A 24630-nucleotide genomic window follows, 5' to 3' on the forward strand; every position below is an offset into this window, starting at 1 on the left:
TCTGATAAACTGTCATTTTAGTAAAGCACATGTGCATATGATAATCTATAATACACACGCAGGCCACATTCTCTAGAATATCATTGGTGATTAATTCAAAGTGCTAGAATTATCAGTGACTTTTTTCTTTTTCTACTTTTCTGTTTTTCCGCACTAAGCGTTTTTTGTCTCTGTCTTAATTATAGTCTCCTTGCTCTTCACATCAGAGCTTTCTAATCTGTTCTCTAAACCTAATCTTACTGAGCCCTAGAGAACAAGTAAAAAAATGGCCTTAAAAATACAAGTACGCAGGGCTTCCCTGGTGGCGTAGTGGTTGGGAGTCCGCCTGCCGATGCAGGGGACGCGGGTTCGTGCCCCGGCCTGGGAGGATCCCACATGCCGCGGATCGGCTGGGCCTGTGAGCCATGGCCGCTGGGCCTGCGCGTCCGGAGCCTGTGCTCTGCGATGGGAGAGGTCACAGCAGTGAGAGGCCCGCATACCGCAAAAAAAAAAAAAAAAAAAAAAAATACAAGTACGCATAGACACTCTGATATACCTGCTAATACAACTTGGACATTTCCATACCACTATCATCTTGTAATATTTCATAAGTTATATCATTTGAGATTTCTGAAGGTATATGAATCAGCTAAGTTAACAATATTTTAATCTCCAACAAAACAGGAAAACACAATCCCCCCCACACACATACACACAATGCCATGCTCCTGACTGTGCAAGCACAGCCTCCATGGGAATCTAAGAGTGGGAATTCCAGTTACACACCCACCTTGAGAAGGTTCCAAATGGATACTCAAAAGGTGGCAACCATACTGTCTGTCAGCACACCTCCACCCCCAGTTTAGGGGAGAAGAGGAAGAAGTGCTAATAATTCTGAGTCCTTCATGTGCCCCCAGCCTGTTGTTTAGCATTCTCTTTTATCATCATCCTTCACAGTCCTTGTGCGAAAGGCCTAACCCACTATACACCTGCACTACTTCCCTTCACAGAGAAGCTCAACGGCCACACGCAGCACTGACAATCCTATCCTAGTCAGCGAGGGGACTGTTTGCAGCACAGTAGTCAGTGAAGGTACCCAGCACCCTGTCCAGGAGCTCAGAACACTTTACATCCATGTAATGCCCCAAACTCAGCCAAATCCACATGGCATTTTTGTTCTTAAGCTTGAAATCCATGAACATGTCAACAGGGGCCCCGTGGAGACAAGTGACACGCAAACACTGTGCTGACCAACTCCAACCAAACTTTCTATGCAGACGGTATGTGATCCCTTCTCCTGTGATGTGCAGGCCTCCCAATCGGACCCTCCAACATTCTCATGAAACTCATCAGCTCCCCAAAGTTTTAAGTTACTGTCTCACCACATGCCCAAAGCAAGATGTTAGGATTTCTGGAAAACCATCCACATAAGGAGTCTTCCTTGTCGATAGCCCTCTTTCTAGTGGGACAAGGCACATAATATGCAAGCTTAGGAAAACCGTGTCAAGAAAAGTCGCGGAGCTTGTTCCAGTTTTCATCCATACCTCGAGCCCATGCTGCGGCTCTGTAGAGGCAGAGGCACAGGCCACACACGATGTTCTCACGGCAGCTTGCTTCAGCTCTAGTGAGAAGCCAGAGTGCCCACTGCGCTTGTATCACGTACACTCTTCCTGCTCAGCAAACCCGCAGCATCCTGCCATCATCATTTTAACTCCCCACCACCCAGAAATGAAATAAGCTTGTTAACCATAGTTTCTAATAATACCATCAGTATTTTTTCAATCAGTGCTTCAAACCTTTTTTATATGTACCACGGTGTTAAGAAAAGCACAGGTGCACAACACAATGAAGGAGAAACAAGGCTGTTCTTGGCTAAGCACCACTGACCTAGAGCTCTAGCGAGTGGCTCCAGGCCACGGGGCAAGGAGATGAATATTTCAGCCAACAGCAGTGCCCAAGTTGGGGAGCTACTAAAACAACCAGATCTGACTTCTTCTTAAAGAGTTTACTTAAACTAATATTATTAACCACACAACAAAGCCAGATTTTTATCAAATGTTAATTTCTTCCCTTATCTAATTTCTTTCCTCATCTGCCCAAAATACCATAAGGATTCCCACACAGTCATAAATAATTAACTCTTCTAGGCTAAATCCTGTAAGTTAGCAAGTAGATTAGGATACAGAAAGCTGTATTTTTTACAGACAATTTAGCATCATACTAGAGGTACCACTTTAGTCCTAGCAGACAGGACGTCTTGATCCTTTTCACAACAGAAAATCAACCATCCACTGGCCAAAGTGATAGTGGGTACCCACTCTTCTTTCCGGGTAACTACAGATTAGTCTGTCTAGAAAGCTTACTGATTCAAAGCTATGTGTCTATTATATGCAGGTAGTTTTGCTACAGACATTGTCTGTGATATAATAAAAAATATATTTGGTATTTGTTGGAGGTTCCTGGCACAGAGCTCCTACAACCCTTGGAATTTCCTAAGTGATGAGCATCTTTTATTATGCATAACAAGCTTCTTTCCACTATATCAGAGTTTTTGCTTATTAGGTGGGGGTGGGGAGAACCTCCAAAACTTCAGGATGGGAGGGCTGGTCTCCAGAAAAACCAGTCAAGTGATCAGAGGGTGATAACTTCCAGCCCCACCCACTAACCTCCATGTAAGGCAGAGGGTCTGGAGATCGAGTTCAATCCCCAAAGGCCAACGATTTAATCAATCATACCTATGTAATGAAAGTTTCATAAAAACTCCTAAAGATGAGCTAGGGGAGCTTCCTGGTTGGTAAACACATCAAAGTGCCAGAAGGATGACAAGCCCAGAGAAGGTGTGGAAGCTCTGCACCTCCTCTCTCTCCACACCTTGCCCTATGCATCTCTTCTATTTGGCTGTTCCTGAGTTACATGTTTCTAATAAATTGGTAAACATAAGTAAAGTGTTTTCCTGAGTTCTGTGAGCTATTCCAGCAAATAAGTGCACCTGGGGGCGGTGGGCAAGGGAGCCTTGTAACCTGCAGTCCGCCGAGCAGAAGGGTGAGTAGCCTCGGCGCCCCATTTGCAGCTGGATCTGAAGTCAGGGCAGCTTTATGGGGCTGAGCCCTTTAACTTGTAAGATCTGATGCTAACTCCAGGTAGACAGTGTCAGAATTGAATTGAATTGCTGGGCACCCAATTGACACTGGAAAATTGCTTGCGGTCAGAAAACACCTCAGAGTGGCAAAATGTGAAACACTGAGAAGTGAGGACTATTAAGATTTCCTAAAGGCAAAAGAAGTCAGTTTCAAGAAATAAATCTTTCCTTATTTCCATTAATACTTGTACTTGATTTTTTATGCTATCCAAACCTATAAGCAAGCCTGCAGCTTGCACTACCGAAAGCAGAAGGGAAGCTTTATTTCAAAGATGACTTCCCCAATTCTAAAACACCATGAGGAGTTCAGCAATAATTTAATAACTGCAGAGGAGGGGCAGAAAGCCCCACACTATACAATTTTCAACTAGTCACCAAGAGCGTACCACATTTGTTATATAACAACCCCTTGCTTCTTCGGCAACACAGTCAACATGTGAACATAAGCATTCTCATATTCATCTGGATGACTTTTGACCACTGGAAATTAGATTTAGCACTCTGGTGACTTTCCATAAAAAAAGCACCTGCGTGTCACAGGAACTCAAATATTCCTTGAATAAATGAATAATCCAAGCCCAAGTTTTGATTTAACACCTTTAGGACAAACAGTTTCACTCAGACATCTTGACTGGGGGTTTTATCCATACTTCGCAATAGATCTAATTAGTTGCTTCTTTTGTTCTCATTAATCGAAAGATGCGTAACTAGAAGTTAAATAGGTTCTCTGAAAAAGTTAGCCAGCAAGCTTTAACGAGAGAGATGCTCCTGACTATAGAACTTCATGACACACGAATTAGTCGGCCATCCTGGCTTTAAAACAAGATAGCTGGCATTTTTAACTGCCTCACGTTGCATGGCTTGCGATCATCTTTTATACACTCAGCCAACGTTTTCCATTTCAGTGCTGTATTATCCTATACATCTTTTTAAAGAAATTTTAAGTAATAATTCACAATCCAAATTTAAATTCAAACCAACTGTGTTACTACCAAAGCAAATAACAGAGGTGAAAAACGAATCAGCATCTTCCATACAAAGCTAATATTGTATATGTATAAGCAATAGCTACAGCACTATTATACTCCTCTCACCAACATCCAAATAGCTTCTTTGTACCCCACAGAATAATCCTTCCCGATTTAAAAAAAAACATTAAGATGTGACTAACACTTTCACTTCTCAGTGGACACAATTAAGTACTATTTGTTGCCCATAAATGTATTCTATAAATTAAGGTTTTTAAAAGGTTAGAATAAGATTAATAAAGAGAGTTAAACGGCACTCAAAGAGGATATACTGCACCCTATCTACTTTCTAAATATACAGTACATGAGAGTATCCTGACTGAAATGTCTCTGATTTGTTATTTACAAATTGTGCAAGGTCAAATCCGTGTTAGAACATCACCACGTGGAGACTTTAATAGTGTAGTTACAAGACGGGTGACTGAACAGGGATAGTGAAATGGGAGAGTTGCTTAAGAAAGCTGGAATCTGGTTTGGGACTTTTAAAGATCTCTTGATCTCTGGTGAAGTCGAAGAACCAGTGGGTATGTGAGACCAGTTCTGCCAAATTAAGATCAGTCCCAAACCAGATTCCAGCTTTGCTCATTAATTTATATTCAGTGATTAGAATGCTCAGGTCCTTCAAGCATTATCTTGCCAGTACTTGGGAACCAGAGATAGTCACCGAAAGGCAGTTTGGTGAGACTAGAAGTAAATAGGAGTTCTCATCCAAGATATAAAAAACACGTGAACTACTTGTGTTCCAGTTGGCAATTACCTTCTCAGTGACTGGTACGTACTTGTCCAACAGGTGTCATTATTCACCTTTTAGTAGTGACAACTTCTTAAGCAACTCTTGCATTTCACTAACCCTGTTCAGTCACGTACTTCATATCCTTCAGCACTGGTGCAGTTAAGTCATAGATGATCAATGCAATAATTTGCATTTGATAGTATGCCCCAAACACAAACTTTGTCTCTTGGTTGACAACAGCAACTATTTGCAGAGTCCACAAACGTTTAGAAACACAAGTTAACCAGTCCCGAATGAAAGAATTAATCTAGACAAAACCCACTGATGGTAGCCAGAACCATCAGGTGAAAGGCTGATGGGGAACTTTATTCCATATGAAACACACTGACGGCACCAAAGCCCACTGATCAATCTTAACAAGAGCTGCAACCAGAAATCGTATGCCTCCTGATGCGACACAACAAAAAATACACAGCACCACCTACCAAGTGTTTTTGCCAAAAATTTGAATATCTATGTGATCAAAGCCCTTATTTCTAACTACAAATTAACAGGAAATACAGGGCAATGTGAAACACTAATTACTAAAAGGATGTAATCAGCCAAATCCAAAATGTGCAAAATGCTACCAAAAAAATGACCCATTTTTTTTCAATGAATAAATGGCAAGAAAAAAGGAGAGAAGAGGGAACTACTGTAAAGAAACTTGAGACATATGAACCAAATGCAGTATGTGTGTGGACCTTGTTGAGACCTCAAGTTGGAGCAAATCAACTGTAAATAAGGCATTTGTAGGGCATCTGAGGAAATCTGAACATTGAGTGGCTATCTGATAATATTGTTTTGTTTATTTAACAGTGTGATAATGGCATTAAAGTTCTGTATTTAAGAGTCCTTATCACTTAAAAGATGTGTGACACACATATTTGTGGATAAAATCATGATAATCAGAATCAGCTTTAAATTTTTTTAGTAGAGACAGGTGGAGGGAGGAGGAACAAATGAAATAAAATCGGCCACATGCTGGCAATTGCTGAAGCCATGTAATGGGTACATGGGGTTCACTATATTATTCTAAGTTTGAAAACTTCTATAATTAAACGTTTTTTAAAAAATTAAATAATGTGCTTTCTTCCACCCCTAACTATAAGAAAGTAGGAGGGACATAAATCTGAAGACATCAATTCGTTTTTAAGAGCCTGTACACAAATCTGTCCTCACACAGCACATGGCCACCTTGTTCACTGACTCCCCAGTCTCCTGACCTACTCATCTTGGTCAGCTGTTCCCCAGACACACAAGTCGTTTGAGAATCCCAAAGCAATCCATTCTCTGCATCTGTCTAGGCCAGAATAATTCTGATTTTTTGAAAATACTTTCTCCCTAGTGGCAGATCCCTCTGTTCCTAGCTTTGGAGCCACAAGAAGGAATCTTTCCACTTAATGTTCAGTCAGGCTTGTTAGATAACGTTTTGAAACTCTCCAGGGCCAGAAAATCAAAAATGATATATAAATGTATGTCCAGATCTCATGACAATTTTCAAGTGAAGACTCCTCAAAAGCCATTTGGTTTAGAAAATCATTCCTATGAGTGCTCACCGCTTTCTTTCAAGAATCAATAAAACACTATGGTTTATAGCATGTAACCTGTGACCAAACCAAGGTCACACAGTCTGCTACTCCTTAGCTGTATGACTTTAGAAAATTCCCTTAACCTTTCTGTGCTTCCATTCCTCATCTATAATAACTATTATACCTACTTCATAAGATTGTTGGAAGAAATAAAGAGTTAATAACTTACTTAGATAATTTAAATAAAGTGATAGATAAGATTAGATAAATAAAAAGCTTAGAACAGAGTTTAGCACACGGTAAATGAGAGTTATCTGTTGTTATTATTTCTACCACATAGTCTGTCACTACATGTTCAATTTCTCAACGAACATAAACTTCTTCAGAGTAGGCTCTAGATTTAATCCATCTTTAAAGACCCCAGTGCCTCTTACCATTAGCGGTATAGATATGTTTGTTAAATGTTATATTTGTGCCTCTGTTTATTTAACCTTTTAAGAGGTTCTCTGAAGGGAGTAAATATGTATACACTTGATTTTCACTTCTGATTAATGTTCACTGATTTCTACCTAATGAGAAAATCAACACCAACATGGCAGGTGCCAAGTTTCTTCTAGAACATCTTTTCATCTAGACACTTGTGTCTGGATTTTGAAAGCACTCATAAAATCATGCAGTAAGAATTCAAGTATTTACTATTCCTTGTTTGAAAACCATCACCCTAAATTTATAAGCTAAATTGAAAATCACTTTGATTAACTGGAGAGTTAGTTGGGAATAATTTCTGGAAACTTCTCACAAAAGTTTTGTCAAATATCCTTTCATTGCTCATCGTAAAGTTCAACTGGCAAATAAAAGGAAACTTTCTGCAATGTGGGAGAATCACTAATTTTTTCTCATTCAAAAACACCACACAGTAAGCTTCTTCAAATGATTTTTAAGGTGCAATAGATATTTGAAACCTTCCTTCCTCTAGCAACAAAACCAATTTTCAGGAAGAATTAATGTTCCCACCACTTCCAAGATCAAAGATAACTAGGTAGCATTCCCCTTGGAATGGTATATGGTATAAAGGGGATGCATGAACCTTGACTCAGCCTATACAACGATTCTTGGGCTTCGGTTAGTATAAAAGCTGTTGGAAAGCTTGGGCTTTCCCCTGGCAGTTCATCATGGTCCACAGACAGTGATGAATGTACTAGACGCTCAGTCCTAGGGGCTTACGGCAAACCCTACAATAGTCTCATTTTGTAACAAAGTTCAGCGTGTATTTAGATTTAAATAAACCATGTTACCCTCCAATAGTAGCAAATGTGGTCATTCTGTTTCTTAGGATTGCTGAAAAACTTAGGTGAGCTTAATAAATTCCAAACAATAAAATTTTAGTCATTGGGTATAGATTTTTGTTACATAAAATAGGAAATTAGAAGTTTAATTAGTTGAATGTTCTAAGCTCTTAGTTTTAAACACGGGACAGCTTGACCCTCCCTCCACTCCTTCCTTCCCGTGGTTGCCTATACTCACCTCCAGTAAAGTCAAATACTCTCTTGAGTGAAACATCATCTTTTACAGAACTTATCAGATCAGTAAACTTATTAATGACTTCCTCAGACTTCTGGGAAGATTCACAAAACATCCTTCCTCCTCTTTACTGTTTCATTTTTATTATTACCAATTTAAAAACAATTTGGGGTACTTATTTAAAAATAATAGTTTCACAATGAAATGAAAATCTGTCATTAGGATACCTCCATTTTCCCCCCAAATACTTTGGTGTGCAGTGTTACCAAAAGCGATCAATACCTGTAATCTAATTTCTATTAATGACTTCAAGGATAACAGTCAGCTCTGCAACATGTAATTTTCTAAATACATGTTGCTATGCAAACATTCTCAAGTAAAACAAATTTTTAAAGCCATTAAATCTTTTTAGAGCTATCAAAAGTAAAAAAGGCAAAGCTACGGAAACTCAACACTTACCAAAACTTGTCTTTAGCACTCAAAAACTCTACAGCCATGGGCGGAAAATGCACTGCAGTAAGGGGGGAAAAAAGGCTAAAAGTGCCCTTGTATGAAAACTAAATTATTAAGAGTATTTGCCAAATTCCTAACTACTCTCACTTTGATCGGCACAGGATTCTACTAGGCATTTTCTGAGGAAAATCCCCGTGCCCTGGGATCTTTAATGGGTCACAATTCTCATACAAGCAGAAAGTCAAAATGCCGATACGCTAAGGCAAATTTGACATTTACAAAACCATATCTCAAAAACTGTTTCTAGGCAAATCTCTGCTCCCCTCCCCTGCAAAATTGGTTTTATAAAGCAAAGCAAATCATATTCTAAAGAACTATGTTTTCAAGTTAGCTCATTAAAGCCACTGAGATATGATCATTCAAACTGAGTCATAAATCACATAAACGTATTTACAAGTACAAAATCATTATCTCCAAATGGTAAATGATGAACTAATCAACCCTCTAAATGTAGGAGCTCTACATGGGAAAAAAACATTTTCCCCTGATGTAGTCTTACATACAGACCTTAGAAAAATTCAATAATCTAACAGTGTTAAAGAAATATAACACTGTTGGCTCAAATAACAATTTTATATTAAATATATATTATCTTATATATATTTAGAAAACCAAAAAGCAAATAAATGCAGAAACTATAATTGATAAAAAAGATCATGAGGTGCAAAGTGGATTTTTATTGAATTTCTATAAAAATCTGGTTCCAAAATTAAATATGCAGTCTCACACTATTTGTCTGTGTGTGTGTTAAAAACCTACACACACATCACCAATAAAACGCCACTAACTCGTAACAGGCAATTGTAATAGACTGATTGGAACAGTAATGTAACAATATAAAAAATAAAAACTATGTGTAAGTCAAACAATGGGGGAAAATTAATCCTTCAGAGCTTCCATTAGTCATCAGAATCATCTTAAAATAAGTCTTTTTGGTTTATGATGGAGAATTGAGCATTTGAAGCAGACTCAAACATAGTGGACTTTTAACAATATGTACTTTTGTGTTCTTTGTACTCCATCCCCTCCTACAACTACTGTATGCTATGTAATTATTTTTAATGAATTAAACTGTAGTTTTTCTGAAAATTCTGAAACACCCTTAAAATAAAACTGGCACTAGAGTATGCCCTAATAGTCAAGAAAACATTGCTTTGGTGATTTCAAGCCCTTTATTTTTAAAGAAATGAGTGGCTACTTTTAACATACAGTTAATGTCTATATTCCAGAGCAAACTGGAAGACTGATTTTCTGAAAACATTACCAAATTGCACTTATAACTTTTAAGACATGCAAATCATAGGACCAGCTTGAGAAAAAGTGTTAATATATGTAAGCAACTGAAAACTTACCCTAAAATATAGGAACCAAGAGTTCAAAAATAAATGCTGTGACCTCAGAGCTGGCCCTCCGTACCATCATTCAGGTCCAATCCTCCCCTTCCTCAAGACTTCCACTGAGGTCCGAGCCAGCACAGACAGCTCTGCTTGACTCCAAAGCAGGACAGGCCATTGTTGGATCTCTGAGCCGTGGTCTCCAATCAGGAAAGCAGCTATCGTGAGACCCCACAGCAGCCCTCGTGTTAGTTCTCTCTCAGGACAGAACAGTGGAAGCAAAGGTACCCAGTACATATGCGTTCCTGCACCACCTCATCCTGGGTTCAGCTACTAATCAATCCGCAGCATCAGTAGTCGTATGCTTGCAATCAACGCAGGAACAACCCTCGTCCACTGCACTAAGAGCCCGCTAAGGGCAGAGACCTATTCTATTCACTTCTGCCCCAATAATCTCCCTCATTCGATGGTACCTATGTGTCCAACATGTGCTCTGTGAATGAATGTATAAAACTGTATGAATTCCAAAAGCTGGAAAATTAAGAGAAGGACCTCCCAAAGACAGAGGGAGAAATAAAAGGGGAGATATGAGAAAGTAGTCACAGTGTAAAGAGGTAGTGAAGGCAACCAAAAGTGGGCATCAAGTGGGAATACAGTTAGGTTCCGTCACGTGTAATAAAGCAAGCAGCACTGCAAACCTATCATTTCTGTAACAATGGGAGAGGACAGTACCACTTAGAAAGTCTAAAGGCATTTTACATCTACCTACAGAGCCATTTATAGTCACTGTATACACAATCTTAAATTTAATAAAATCAATGTTTCTCTTGTTTTATGTTCACAATAGGACTAAGAGAAAAAAAGCAACAGTGCAAATGCAGTTTTAAATTTTTAAAATGTCAGCATTTTTCTTAAATTAGATTTTCTGTCAATATGTAAAAATTTAAAAGTATATTAAATATTAACAGAAATACTTAAACAGAAAGCTAAAAACTGTGTTAAAATTAAAATATAGCATAAAATAGAAGCTGTAACTACATTACATGTAGATATATATCATATATGTAGGTTCACTATGAGCAGGAAATCGTATACTATTTTTAGTTTAAGGCAAGAGACGGATGACAATAATGGACCAATTAAAAAATTTTATCCTAGGATCTAGCTGCCTTACTCTATTGCTCATTATATATTTATATCATGGATAAACCAATCAAGAAATAAATTTTTGTTCACTGCTTTTCAAAGGAAGTCACAATGTTCAACCAATGGAAATTAAGCATTTTGATTCCATCAGAAAATTTTAAAACAGCAGAAATGTTTTCTCCAGGTTAAACTTTATTTCGTTTGAACTAACTTACTTAAGAATGATACACATCAGAGGATCTAAAAGGTAACAGCGTGGTGACTACAGTTAACAATACAGCATTATATACTTGAAAGTTGCTAGGAGAGTAGATCTTAAAGGTTCTTACTACAAAAAAGAAATACTAATTATGTGAGGTGATGGAGGTGTTAACTAACCCTACTGTGGTAATCATTTCGCAATATGTAAGGGCATCAAATCATCATGCGTACACCTTAAACTTACACAGTGTCATGTCAACTACATCTCATAAAGCTGGGGGGAAAAGACAATGATGTACATCAAAAGGCGGTCGTGGGAGTTCCCTGGTGGGCTAGTGGTTAGGATTCCAGGCTCTCACTGCCGTGGTCCAGGTTCAATCCCTGGTCAGGGAACTGAGATCCCACGAGCCTCACAGCACAGCAAAAAAAAAAAAAAAAAAAGCGGTCGTTATTCTTCCCCACTCTATGAGTCAACAAGCAGAAGATGAATACATTATATTTGGGGATATATTTATGTTAACTGGAGAATAGCCTTCTTGAGTTGGGATTTTTTAAACTGCATTTTATACAAATGACATTTAAGTTTAAAATGCATTTGTTTTGGCTTTATAAATTTTGCTTTCTTATAGAAAACCTATTCTGTAGTATATGAAGACTGGTACCCTAATATACAACCCTAGTCTAAGGCTTCCCTGGTGGCGCAGTGGTTAAGAATCCACCTGCCAATGCAGGGGACACAGGTTTGAGCCCTGGTCCGGGAAGATCCCACATGCCGCGAAGCAACTAAGCCCATGTGCCACAACTACTAAGCCTGCGCTCTAGAGCCCGTGAACCATAACTACTGAAGCCCGCAAGCCACAGCTACTGAAGTCCGCGCACCTAGCGCCCGTGGTCCGCAACAAGAAAAGCCACTCCAAGGAGAAACCCGTGCACGGCAACGAAGAGTAGCCTCTGCTCGCCGCAACTAGAGAAAGACTGCACGTGGCAACGAAGACCCAATGCAGCCAAAAATAAATAAATAAAATCAATAAATTTATTAAAAAACAAACAAACAAAAACCCTAGTCTATATTGGGGGGTGGGGAGGAGGAAGAAAAAAGCTTTGTTTTAAAGAAAAAAGTTAAAATTCATTAAATGTATCCTTTAAAATAAATCAATTTTAAAGCATGAGGTCTCAGAATACAGTTATACTGTATACTTTCTGCACTCCAATCTTAAAAGTGAACTTTCCTCAACCTGTGATTTAAATTATGGCTAAGTCCAAATATCTATGTACATCTTTCTATATAACTATATACATATGAATAGATGTCTTTCTATACCTCTATACATCTTTCTAAATCTAGTACATCTGTCTATACCTATATACATCTTTCTATACTTACATACATTTGAATACCTACATATATGTTTCTCCTATTTCAATTGCAAGTGAAAGCAAGAATATAACACAGTTGTTGGTTTTTTTTGTATTTGGAAAATGAATGAAAAATGGAAGCTCTTTTAAAGTAAAATTACCATGGTTGGTTAGTTGAAACAATAGTGGACACATTCCCAATACCAAGATGGATATAAAAAAATTAAGTAGCATAATATCATAAAATTTGTAGCTTACTTTGTGCCTTTTCACAGAAGTTTATCTGAAAGCCTAAAGTAAAAGAGATAAGTTCCAGTTCATTTACTGTAAATCAAACAAACCAAAATTAGAACATGACATAGCATTTTTATATTACATTCAAGAACAGTTCAAATCATATAACCTCCACCATCACAGATAGAACTATAACATACGGGCTTTCTTCAAAAACTCAGCTCTTTCTGACTTAATTGTACTTTATTATACGAAACTGAAATCAAGTTTAAATTATAAGAGTTATGTTGTCTTTACCGTTAATTTTCACATCTATTCAATAAAAAGAACAGCTATTAGCCCTTGGAAGTTAAGAACAACTTTTAAGACAGTTTTGTCAATTTCTTCAATCTACAAGTTCAGAACGTATCACAAGCTATTTCATTAACTCAAATTACTGACTTGGAATTACTCGATTAACTACTACCCCTGATTCAAAAGCTTTGGCAGTTGATAAATTGTGAGAGTTAAACACACATAGCAACATTCTGCCAGTGAGCTAACCTCAAATGATAAGACAGTGAACTACTAAAGAGGTGCTTAAATTCCTGTGAAGTAGCCCTGAAAAAAGACCATGTCCCTAGAAACGGTAAGTAGGACTATAGCAGTTATAGGAAGAAAACCTCTGAATTCTCCTTAGAAACATAAACATATTTTCCAAATTCAATTGGGCCTCGTTATACCTTATGCATATATTCATACAGATGTAGTTTTGTAAAATGCACCCAGTAAAGTAAGCTGTTCAAAACAAAAGCCTTCCCAAAATATTCATTTGCCATCATAGTCTATTGGGTGAATTTCTACTTTTCTCAGTGGTCTACCTATGCTTGTGTTTATTATTGCTTTGGGGAACAAAATAGGGAAAGCAAATTTAGAATGAGTATCACTCAAGTTGTAGTTATATAAATTCAATCAAAACTTGCAGAAAAAAAAAAATCCAGGACTAAAAAGGATATGTTTAAGTAGTCTTTCCCATCCAGCTTTGAAATTCCTAGGATTTTAAGATATAGTACCTATAATGCACAAAACCTGAAAAATGGCTAATGTAGCTACTCTGACATGAAGGTACCTTTGGGACACAAAAGTAACCCACTGCCTACTTACTACCTGATGGCAAAGTGGGAGGAAGTGGGAGTGGAGACGTCAAGGGACAAAGTCCTGGGGGCAAACTGGAGGCAGTGCCCTGACACTTGTATCTCTACTGCTGAGGCTCCATACACGTGCTGCCCACCCCCTCGCACCCCCCCCCCGCCAGATGTGCAGCAGGAACAGACTTCAGAAGGAAACACAAACAAACAAACAAACAACAAAAAATGGATTCTGTGGATCTTATAAGCCTAAGCAACTAAACACCAGCCAGCCTCCTACCAGGCAAAACGAGCTGGCAAAAGTCAGGAGGAAAGGGAGCTGGCAGCTGGCACTGTGGAAGCAGCAGTGGAATAGGAAACACGGAGGAGCCTGGCCGCAGCTCAGAAGCCCATCTCCCACCCCCTCCGCTGGAAGAGGGAACGGAAAATTCACCTGGAGACTAGAGAGGAAGCTGGTGAAACACTGAAGCAATTTCAAGGGATACTTACTATTCTCTTTTTAGCTCTAAATACGCTCAATAGGTGCTACTAGGTAGCAAAAATAAAAGGTGAGCAAAGAGGTGAACTAAATAGCAAGATGAATGGGGAAAGGAGCAAGAAAAATAAATCTGAGAAGTATGTGAAAAAGAATGAATTGGATCTGTATAGTTGTATAAAAATAAGTTAAAGGATAAAAGTATAATGAATAGGAAAAAATATAAGGTATATGTAACTGGGAATGTTAGAATGTCACCAATTACTCCCCTAACACATCAGAAGTTAAGCCCACTTTTAAATGCCAAAAAATTCTCAAATCTTGAAGTTCTATCATCAGTACAGAATCCATACATGTAGCTAAAAGGGAAGGGGTGAAATTCTCAAAGCATAACTACAGACTTGCTCTTTTTACCTAATTATGGATGAAGTGACCAGATGAACAGATTCTAAGGACTCATACCTACATCTATCTCTGCATTATTTCTCACTCAGAAAAGACTTGCTAACTGACAAGCACAGTCTAAAGTAGCTGGAACAGATGGCTCAGCTTTTCCTTGGAACTCCATGTAATCTTATCAATTAAATCAGATAAAAAGCCATTACCTAAATCTTTCTAGACCTCTAAAAGACCACACACACACACACACACACACACACACACACACACACACACACACACACACACACACACACACGGGGGGGGGGGGAGAAACTCTATAGAGAGAGATTATATATATGGAAAAGAACCAGGGGGACTTCCCTGGTGGCGCAGTGGTTAAGAATCCGCCTGCCAATGCAGGGGACAAGGGTTCGATCCCAGGTCCGGGTAGATCCCACATGCCGCGGAGCAACTAAGCCTGTGCGCTACAGCTACTGAGCCTGCACTCTAGAGCCAGCAAGCCTCAACTATTGAGTCCACGTGCTCCAACTACTGAAGCCCACGCGTCTAGAGCCTGTGCTCTGCAACAAGAGAAGCCACCATAATGGGAAGCCCGTGCACCGCCATGAAGAGTAGCCCCCGCTCACTGCAACTAGAGGAAGCCCACACACAGCAACGAAGCCCCAACGCAGCCAAAAAAAAAAAAAGAAACCGCAAAGGTCAGAGAGTTGGTGCTTACAGTACAGATGTGGGAAAGTACATGGCCCAAGCCAAGTTTCTTTTCATTAAATCTCAGACCCCCAAGAATAAATATTGAGATGTACAGGGCAGGGTGCTAGTAGGCCTACCAAAGAAATAAAGCTCTGTGGGGTTTTTTCCCCTCCTTTTTCTCACCAGGACTCTCCCACCACATTTTCCCCTCATTCTCACCGTCCAACTCAATCTTGAGAGTCCTTAACTGGCCATAACTGGAAACCTACAATTTACTGTATTTACCAAATAAAGTGAGCTTGCCTGTATCCATTTAAAAGGCTGTTTAAGATGTGCATAAGTGTATATTAAAACCAAAGGCAAAGAGTATTTGAGAAAGTAGAAAACAAAATGAAGAATGTCAGACCAGGGTTCTAGTACCAACTGTGAAACTCAAAAGAGGCATCTTGCTTGAGCCCCAGTTTCCTCATTTATGTATAAAATTAAGAATAATATCAAGTAATCTTAGAATTTGAAACAGCGTGTCCACGTGTAATTTTGATTGTCTAGTGGCCCTCATGGGGCACAGCGACCATCCGCACTGCCCTTCGCCTGGGCTGAGGGTGTAACGGGGGGGAGGGCGGGACAGGGGCGTAAGTAGCTTCCCACCTCCTTAGTAGCGCCTTATAGTTTCCTGGACACCCTGGATTCTGGTAATGCTGAAAAGGGATAATGAACTCCAGTATGAAGCCACACTGATACAAAGAAAATCACAGCTGCCTGCCTTACTGGGTCAGGCCCACAGACCAAGCTCCCAAATCTTCCTTCTGCCACAAGCATGAAGAGGCCAGCAGCTTGCCGCCTTCCAACTTCAACCTCGAAATGTTGGCGAGTGCCTTCAACTGTAAAGTTACTCATAGTATACCCTTATGACTCTAACATCTCAGCATTTATCTAAGCTTATCCAAACTTTGTATTTTCATTGTACTCAGAGTGAGTTCCACAAGATTTCCTGCTGTGTTACTTCCTTGAGCTTTCCTGACTTCACCTTTCTCAAGCTTAAAAGGGACCCACCTTCATTTAGTAATTCCAGGTTATTTGCGTCATCCAGAACCACTCATGATTTTATGAATACTAATCCTTCCCACATTTTTAAAAATTCAGGATCTTGTCAGCCCTCACATGCCAGTCCCTCTCCCTCCTGTGGCTGATGACCACCTTATTCACTCTTCGGTTTGTAACTAAGCACTGTATTACCATGGAGCCCGTTCAAGGAAGCCCAGTACACCCGGGGAGAGCAACTCATCAACCATGTGACTGTGGGCAAGTATCTAACCTCTATGAGCCTCAATTTTCTCATCTGTAAAACAGAATAATAATACCGGAAAGTGTTCTGTGATGATTAAATAAGGTAATAAATGCAACACAGAGCCTGGGATAGCGCAGGTTAATGTTATCAAGAGTCATTATTATTCCTGGTATCTCCCTCAGGTGAGCAACGATTATGGTACCTTCCCTATCAGACCAGCTTAACCCACACAAACAGTCCCTCTCCTTTCATTTCCTGTCACCGAGAGATAAAAACAAAGGATTCCACACTCTGCCTCTCCGTTTCAGCCCTTCCTACACCCAGCCTGCTGTCCTGAGGACTTAACTCCGGAGTGGGTACTGTCTCCTGGCAGGAACCTAACCCAGATCTCAGGGTCACTGGCAAATGCATCAGGAGAGCCATTTAATGTCGCTTATTTTTCAGCAAAGTCAGGCACAGATAGACACACATATATGTGTCAGATATATAACAGAGATCTATCTGGCAACCCTTTTCTAGCTTCCCCCTTTTGAATACTTTGGGTGACTGTTGGTAAGATGAGATATAATACAGCTTGAAAGAGCTGCTGTGGTGTCCACTTCCACCATCCTTCTCCCTGGTGAGGAATGTCATGCTTTTCTTCAAGAATCAAGCCGTGCACGATGGGACTGCCAGCTTCTTTGTAAAGGTCCATCTTGAGCTGTGTTAACTACTGGCCAATGCTCCCTCTCACCGCGTGGCTGTTAAGTCAGCCCAATCTCCTCTCTCCTTGCCCTTGAATCCTTTCTACAGGTTCATGTTAATTCTCAACCTTGCCAAGAGTGTGAAGAGACACATGGAGACTTCCTGGAGTTGGGGAAAAGGGCCAGAAGCTAACCCATGCCCATTAGCAGGACAGTAAGTTGCCCAGATGACAAATTTAGCCAGGACGGCAACGTATGCTATTAACTCTTATGCTAAGTGGGTGCCTTTTCCATACTATGCATAGTGTTGAAAGAGTTCTATTACCTTTCAACATCTAATTAAAGTTTTCTACTTGCCTGTAGATTTGCAATCAAAATGCCCCCAAATTCAAAGTGCCAGGGTAAACGCCCCAGCGAGTTCAGAACTCTGCAACACAAAGAAGCATCAGAAAGCCCTGAGGCTCCAAAATCAACCCAAACATGGCTGGATGCATACAGCTTCCACCCCCTGACTGAAACCTAAAATAATCTCTTCCTTCTATTCCTGAATCTGCATCACTTCTGGCAAAGATTCTTCTCTCAGACCTGAATGGCTGAAATGACTTAAATAGAGCTCGGAGAAACCATGTGAACCTGGGTAGAAGAGTAGAAAGAGCAAAGGCTGCCTGTCACCAGGTGGATTAAAACCCACTTCAACTAGGGCAAATTCCTTAATTTAAACGTCAGTTCCCTAATATATGAAAGGAGACCATGCTCATCTACCCTTAAAGAGCACTTATGAGCATCAAATTAGGTAAAGACAGTGAAAAAAGAGCTGTGTTAACTATTAGTTTCCCTTCTTATTTTTAAATCTGAATTAAACTTCCTCAGGTTGTATCATGTGGACTGTCTCTATCTCCTAGAGATGCAGATTGACCTGAATTATGTGTGATGGAGTTGATTTTGACCTCCAGACCCCTAAAAATAAAAACTCTATGGGCCCAAATCAACCCAGCTTCTCAAATTAGGTAATAGAAATTGAATGGAAAAAGAGAAATTTGCAAAAAAAGAAACATGACTCAAAATACAGCGTTCACTAACATCCCATCTTAAACAAGTTTCAACACACACTCACACTCTAATAAGGGACATTAAAAGAAAATGTGAGAAAATCAGTATCCTGAAAGCGTTATATTTTTCTACTTTTTAAATTTTAATACTAGGGTTGCTCTCCTTTTTAAGGAACATACAGAAATGCAATATGTGCTTTGAGGAGGGACCGATTTCCTGACCTGGATTTTATTTATCAGGTTATGTCAAATAAATGGTGAAAGAAATAGTGTGCAACACAGTGGGAAAGGCAAGCAATTCTAGAGTTTGGTACCTTATCCATTGTCAGCACAATTCAGTTCTTTAAATTGGGATAAAGGCACCCTCCTATGGTTCTTGAAAACCACAAACTAAATGATAAAAATAGAAAGACAGTCAAATATAATCACAAATAGGGCATTTCACACTAATTTTTTATATTCAAATATTATTGGGAGAAAAAAGTGTACTGATTTTAAATCTTCACTTTTTCTTAACAGGTATGTTTCATTACACTTGAAAGTTCTGTGTATTTTCTTTTATTTTGTAAATATTTTTACTGAGGTATAACTGACATACATTATATTAGTTTCAGGTGTACAACTTGATTCACTATTTGTACATGTTGTGAAATGATCCCCACACAGTAAGTCTAGTTAACATCTGTACCGCACACAAATAATTTTTTTTTCTTGTGATGAGAACTTTTAAGCTCTACTCTCTTAGCAGCTTTCAAATATGCAATACAGCATTATTAACTATAGTCGCTACGCTGTACATTTTGCACATTTTTTAAAAGTAAAATCTAGCTATCATCCTTTTACTTAAATTGATATTTATAAAATGTTCAGCTGAGGGTAAATGGGTAAGGACTGGACTAGTCCATAACTTTTCTGTTATACATCTATATTTGAGACTCAAAAAGAAAAAAAGAAAAACTACCTACATGAGCTCATTAAGAGAATCAGAGGCACTTACCACATATACTTTATAACCAGTTCCTGTAACAAGTACTTTACAAATGTCGCCATGTTTTTCAGACTCAATTATAGATTCTAACTATGCTACACATTTTTTTAAAACTGACATTTCTCAGCTATCCAAGTAAAGTTTAAGGAAAAGTTTTATTTTTCCCTGCTTTAAGTCTCCTATAAATTTAACTTCTTGTGTTCATGAGGTTTTTAAAAATCTACTACATTTTAAGGGTTTAGTAACTAAAGCATTTAAATAGCCATGTCTAATAGCAATCCTTATATACGTATAGATATTTTATAATTTTCAAAGCCCTTTTATGTGCATTAATCTAATAATGTGATTCTCACAACAGCCCCGTAAGGTATTATCCCTATTTTAACAGATAAGAAACTCAGATGAGTTCAGAAAATGTAGGTAATTTCCCCAAGGTCACAGAGCTTGTACACAGCAGAGCAGCTACCTGAACCCAGGGAGAATAAAGACTCATCAAGAATACTCTGACCAGAAATGCTCAATAATGAAAAATGGAAATAAACAGGGTAGAGAAAAGGGTAGGACCCAGTAATAATGAAGCTAAAGAAACTGTGTGATGGATCATGAGGCGTTAGGGACTCATCTGCTAATAATGAAAGAGACAATTAATTAGACCATTACAAGTAAGAGTACTGTTGCTATTAACAATGATGATGGCTAACATGCATCAATCACATCCTTACTGTGTGTCAGGCCCACACTTTACATGCATTCTCAAAGTTCCTGTAAGGTAAGCATTATTCCTGCTTCCCAACTGAGAAACTCAGGCTTGGAGAGGTTAAGTATGTTGCCCAAGGTCACAAAATTCTTAAGTCCCGATGAGGGGATTCAAATCCAGGACACCACAGCTCTGGCTTAACTCAAGCATTATGATATTAAAAAACCAAAAAAACCAATAATTCTCAACTGAGACCACTCTTGGGCCACAAACCTCAAGCCATGAAAAAATGTGCAGGGTGACCCAGTGCCCAGCACGGTGCTTCTCACACAGAACGACCACCAATGTCTGTTAATATTACATGTATTCCACGCGTCCCACAGCTAAACCCTGCTATTAGAAAGAGCTTGGCCATTAAAAACTCCCAGAGAGACAGTGCTTTGGGGGTGGCAGGTGACCATGCTTGCAGGGGTGGGGGGGAGTGGCATTTACCAAACATCTTCTAAGGACCTGAAGTATGATCTAAAGCCAAAGATCTGATAGGTGAAGTAAGGGAGGTTGCGCTCTAACATCACAAGACAAAAAAGATCCTACACAGCTGCTTAAGCTCAAGCTTTGTAACCTGGATTGTGGGAGAAAACGTCCTGAGAGTTTCAAGTGCTTCTCTTCATTCTCAGTAATTGAGAGAGGTTCAAGAAGATACAACAGGTTCCTGAATCAATCAAGGCTAGACACAGTACTGATAAAAGAAAATTCATCAAAAATTCAAAGAGAAGTCTTATGTCCTCCCTCTCCCTTTTAAACTGGGTTCTGCTTATTAGAAAGTTCAGTTTACTGGGTTTCAAAACTCAGGGGTGGGGGCTTCCCTGGTGGCACAGTGGTTGAGAGTCCGCCTGCCGATGCAGGGGACACGGGTTCGTGCCCCGGTTCGGGAAGATCCCACGTGCGGTGGAGCGGCTGGGCCCGTGAGCCATGGCCGCTGAGCCTGCGCGTCCGGAGCCTGTGCTCCGCAACGGGAGAGGCCACAACAGTGAGAGGCCCGCGTACCGCAAAACCAAACAAACAAACAAAAAAACTGAAGGGACCTGTCAAATATGTGCAATAAAAGCTTAAATAAATACATAAGGCGTAAAAAAAAAAATACTCAGGGGTGGGAGAGGAGAATGGAGCGCATCAGAATAATTCCTAAACACGATGACTTTCTCTGAGTTCCTAGAACACTCCAAGCTCTTTCCTACTTTGGCATCTTCACACACACTGTTCCCTCTGCCTAGAACCCTCTTCTTTATCGTAACAGAGTCCTCTTTCCAGACAGGTCTTCTGTGACCATCTTACCAAAGCAGACTGCCCCCTCCCCCATTAACTTCTAACCCAGCTTGTTACCTTCATAACACTTTTCCCAATTAGCAATTTTTCTTATTTATCTGCATATTGTCTTCCCTCCCCAATCCTATCAGGAGGGTGAGCTCCATCAGGAAGGAGACCATCTGACTCACTCTCTTCTATATACCCAGCACTAGGGCACTATGCCTGGCACTAGGCAGATGCTCAATAAACATTTTTGAACAAAAATTAATTCCTACAGCTTTTTCGAACTATTAGCCTCCCTACTCATCCCCTACCCCCCACCCCCCAAAAAACTTGCATTTTTATAAGCTTTGTAAGTCACCTGTTTTGGATATGCAATATAATCTTAAATTGTCATTTTGCTGTTTCATTTCAGCACCACCACCACCACCACCGAGACTGTAGAGCTGGAAGATCAGGAAACCCATCCTGTACTTCATCTGTATATTGTACAACACAGTGGCATCCAATAACTAATTTAATTTGAATTAATTATCTGAGGGCCTGCACAGAAAGTGTCCTCTGAGCTCTGACATCATCCTGTATATATCTATCACTGTTCCTTACGTATATCCCATGGGGAGGGGGACAGGGATATAAAATTCAATAAAATCCCGCCTCTGCTTCATGAATCACCCTCTCATAAACCCGAAATACTCAACAAACGTCAAACCTAACCAGACAGACGGTTAAGATAGACCTCGGAGCCCTTTAGAAGATTTTAATCAAAGAGTAACCATGGTCACACGGACCACGAAGGGTACCCCAACTGACGCTGCTAATAATTTAACGCAAGCAAGTCTGCGAAAGTTATCAAGAGATTTCTGACATTCCCTGTTTTCAAAGATAACATTACTACTCAAAATTCCCCAGTAAACTCAAGGAAACGGTCCCTCACGGGCTGGGGCCTGGTATTTTCACAACAGCTCCTGTCAAGAGCCACATAGAGCTAATAAGCATTCCCACTGGGGAAAGTCATTAATTAGGAGGGCTGCTTCAGATGTGCAGTCCCCGCAGAGAACCACTCGGACCCCTGCCTTTCGATTTCCCGGATCTCTGCATTTCAACCGAGCTCCGTTTGTTTTATTTATTTATTTATTTGGTCTGCATGCCAGGCTAACACAGAAACCCCCGGCCTCTCCCAGGCCAAGGGCTGTCTCATCACCTTACAGGTGGCACGGGCCTGAACACCCCCGCCCCACCCGCCCAGCGAGCAGAAACCTGCAGAAGTTTGGAAACCGAGGGTCCAGGAGGACCGCGGAGCCCAGAGGTCTGGCGGCGGCCGGGACCGGCGGCGCCCGCAGGGAACCAAGATGGCCCTGAGCGGGCCCCACTGCGGCGGCGGCGGCGGCGGCGGCGGGGAGCCGGGCCGGGGCGCCGGGGCGCGGGGCCGAGGGGCCGAGGGGCGCAGGGCCGAGGGGCGCGGGGCCGGGACGACGACGACGACGCCGCCGCCCTGGGCGGCCGGGACCCGCGGGCCAGGCCCCGGCCACCTCCCGCCGCCGCACCCTGGCCGCGCGTTCCCGGAAAGGCGGGCGGGGCGCGCCAGGTAAGCGGCGGTGGCGGCGGCGGGGGTGGCCGCGGGGGCGGGCCCGGGCCAGGTGGGCCCCCGCGGGCGGTCGGGACCCCGCCGGGCCGAGCGCGGGCGGAGGCCGCGGCCCGGGCCTGCGCGGCCCGCCGCCCGGAGCCAGGCCGAGCCCGGGGCAGCCGGCTCCGGGCGCGAAGCGGGGAGGGAGGGAGGCGGACCGGCGCGGGTGGCTCGGTGGCTTCCTCAGCCGGGTCCGGGGGCGTCCGTGGCCGCGGGGACAGGCCGCGACGACTCCGACGGCCGCGCCCGGGGGCCGGGGTCTCGGCGCCGCCGCCTTCCTTACCCTGCATGCTGCTGACGGCCGGGTGGCCGGGCGCCGGGGACCCCACGGGGCCCGGGGTGCCGCTGCCGCTGCCGCCCCCGGAGCCGCCGCCGCCGCTCGGGCTCGGAGCCGCCATTGTTGGGAGTGAGGAGCCGAGCGGCGCCGCGGCGGCTGCAATGCAGCAAGCTCGGCCTCTCGCACGGCCGAGGGGCGTGGCTAGCGCCCGCCTTGGGCACGCCCCCGGCACGCCCCCTCCCGCCCCCGCCCGCGCCTGACGCGGAGCCGCACCAGATGCTGAGCGGCTGAGCGGCAGAACTGCCCAGGTCGCCGGTGCGGGACCCCAGAGGCCGGCAGAAGTCCTGCACCGGGGCTGCGGGCCCGCCGCGGAGCCTAGAGCGGTTTGCGGAGTGAGGAGTGTGTGCATTTGGGGTATGAAAGGGTACACAGCTTCTATCATTCCTACAGAGGTCTGTGACCCCAAAAGTTTAAGAAGCCCCTTGTTGGAATCTCAGAACCCAAAACCAGAATTGTAAAACTGAAAGGGATCGCAGAGCTCGTGCTTCTTGTCCAGTCTCTGACACGGCACTTCCAGAGGGGACTTGGCTCTACCTGTGGTTCCATGTGGAGCTCCCGCTAAGCCTTGCCTAACACCCTAACCCTACACTGCCCTGGGAGATCCTAAGGAATGCTACTGAAAGTACCGTCAGTGGACCCATCCCAAGAAGACTGAATCAGAATTTACATTTTAATAATATCCCCAGGTAATTTGTATGCACATTAAATTTGAAAAACAGTATCTTAAGCACGCAAGCTCCCTGGCCTCCCAAAATATATTATCTGTATCACCGACTTCCCCTAAATACACACTGGATTCTCTCCCCCACCTCTTCTACACCTTATAAGACCAGCCATATAAATTATATAATTTAAATATGAATTATATAAGATGGCAACTTCACAGAACAAAATCAAGTTTCTTCCAGTGCTTGGCACAGAGACTGGTTTTAGGAAGGCAGCAGCTAAAAGAAAAAGAAAAAAAAAAGTCCTCTGTGAGACTGGGGGTTTGTGGACCAACAGAAATGTAGTTGGAACAGTAAGGTATGGATCTCTGGACAGAGGTATGTCTCGTCTCTATATAGAATGACCAACTATACAATATGCCAAGTAGTCTGAACCATGGAGCTGGATGTTTCCTGCCCTTTGGAAGCACTGAGCCATCTATACCAGGACATCCTCCCACACAGACCTTATCTGTGCTGGAACTTCCTCGGGGCACCTT

General features: G+C 41.7%; 1 protein-coding gene across 2 annotated transcripts in view; it reads right to left on the bottom strand.

The window, feature by feature from the left end:
- Positions 1–23487, bottom strand: part of MAP2K4 (mitogen-activated protein kinase kinase 4) — a gene marked incomplete at its 5' end in the record, with an annotated part of 104929 nt that extends 81442 nt beyond the window's left edge. For both annotated transcript variants that reach the window (XR_014298369.1, XM_082679781.1), the window contains one exon: positions 23373–23487. Coding sequence is in view for 1 of the 2 variants with exons in the window: in XM_082679781.1 (XP_082535907.1) it covers positions 23373–23487 (115 nt within the window). The remainder of the gene's footprint in view (positions 1–23372) is intronic.
- Between the last annotated feature and the right edge of the window lie 1143 nt (positions 23488–24630).

Source organism: Grampus griseus (assembly GCF_964374135.1).
Source record: "Grampus griseus genome assembly, chromosome: 20".
Classification (NCBI taxonomy): domain Eukaryota; kingdom Metazoa; phylum Chordata; class Mammalia; order Artiodactyla; family Delphinidae; genus Grampus; species Grampus griseus.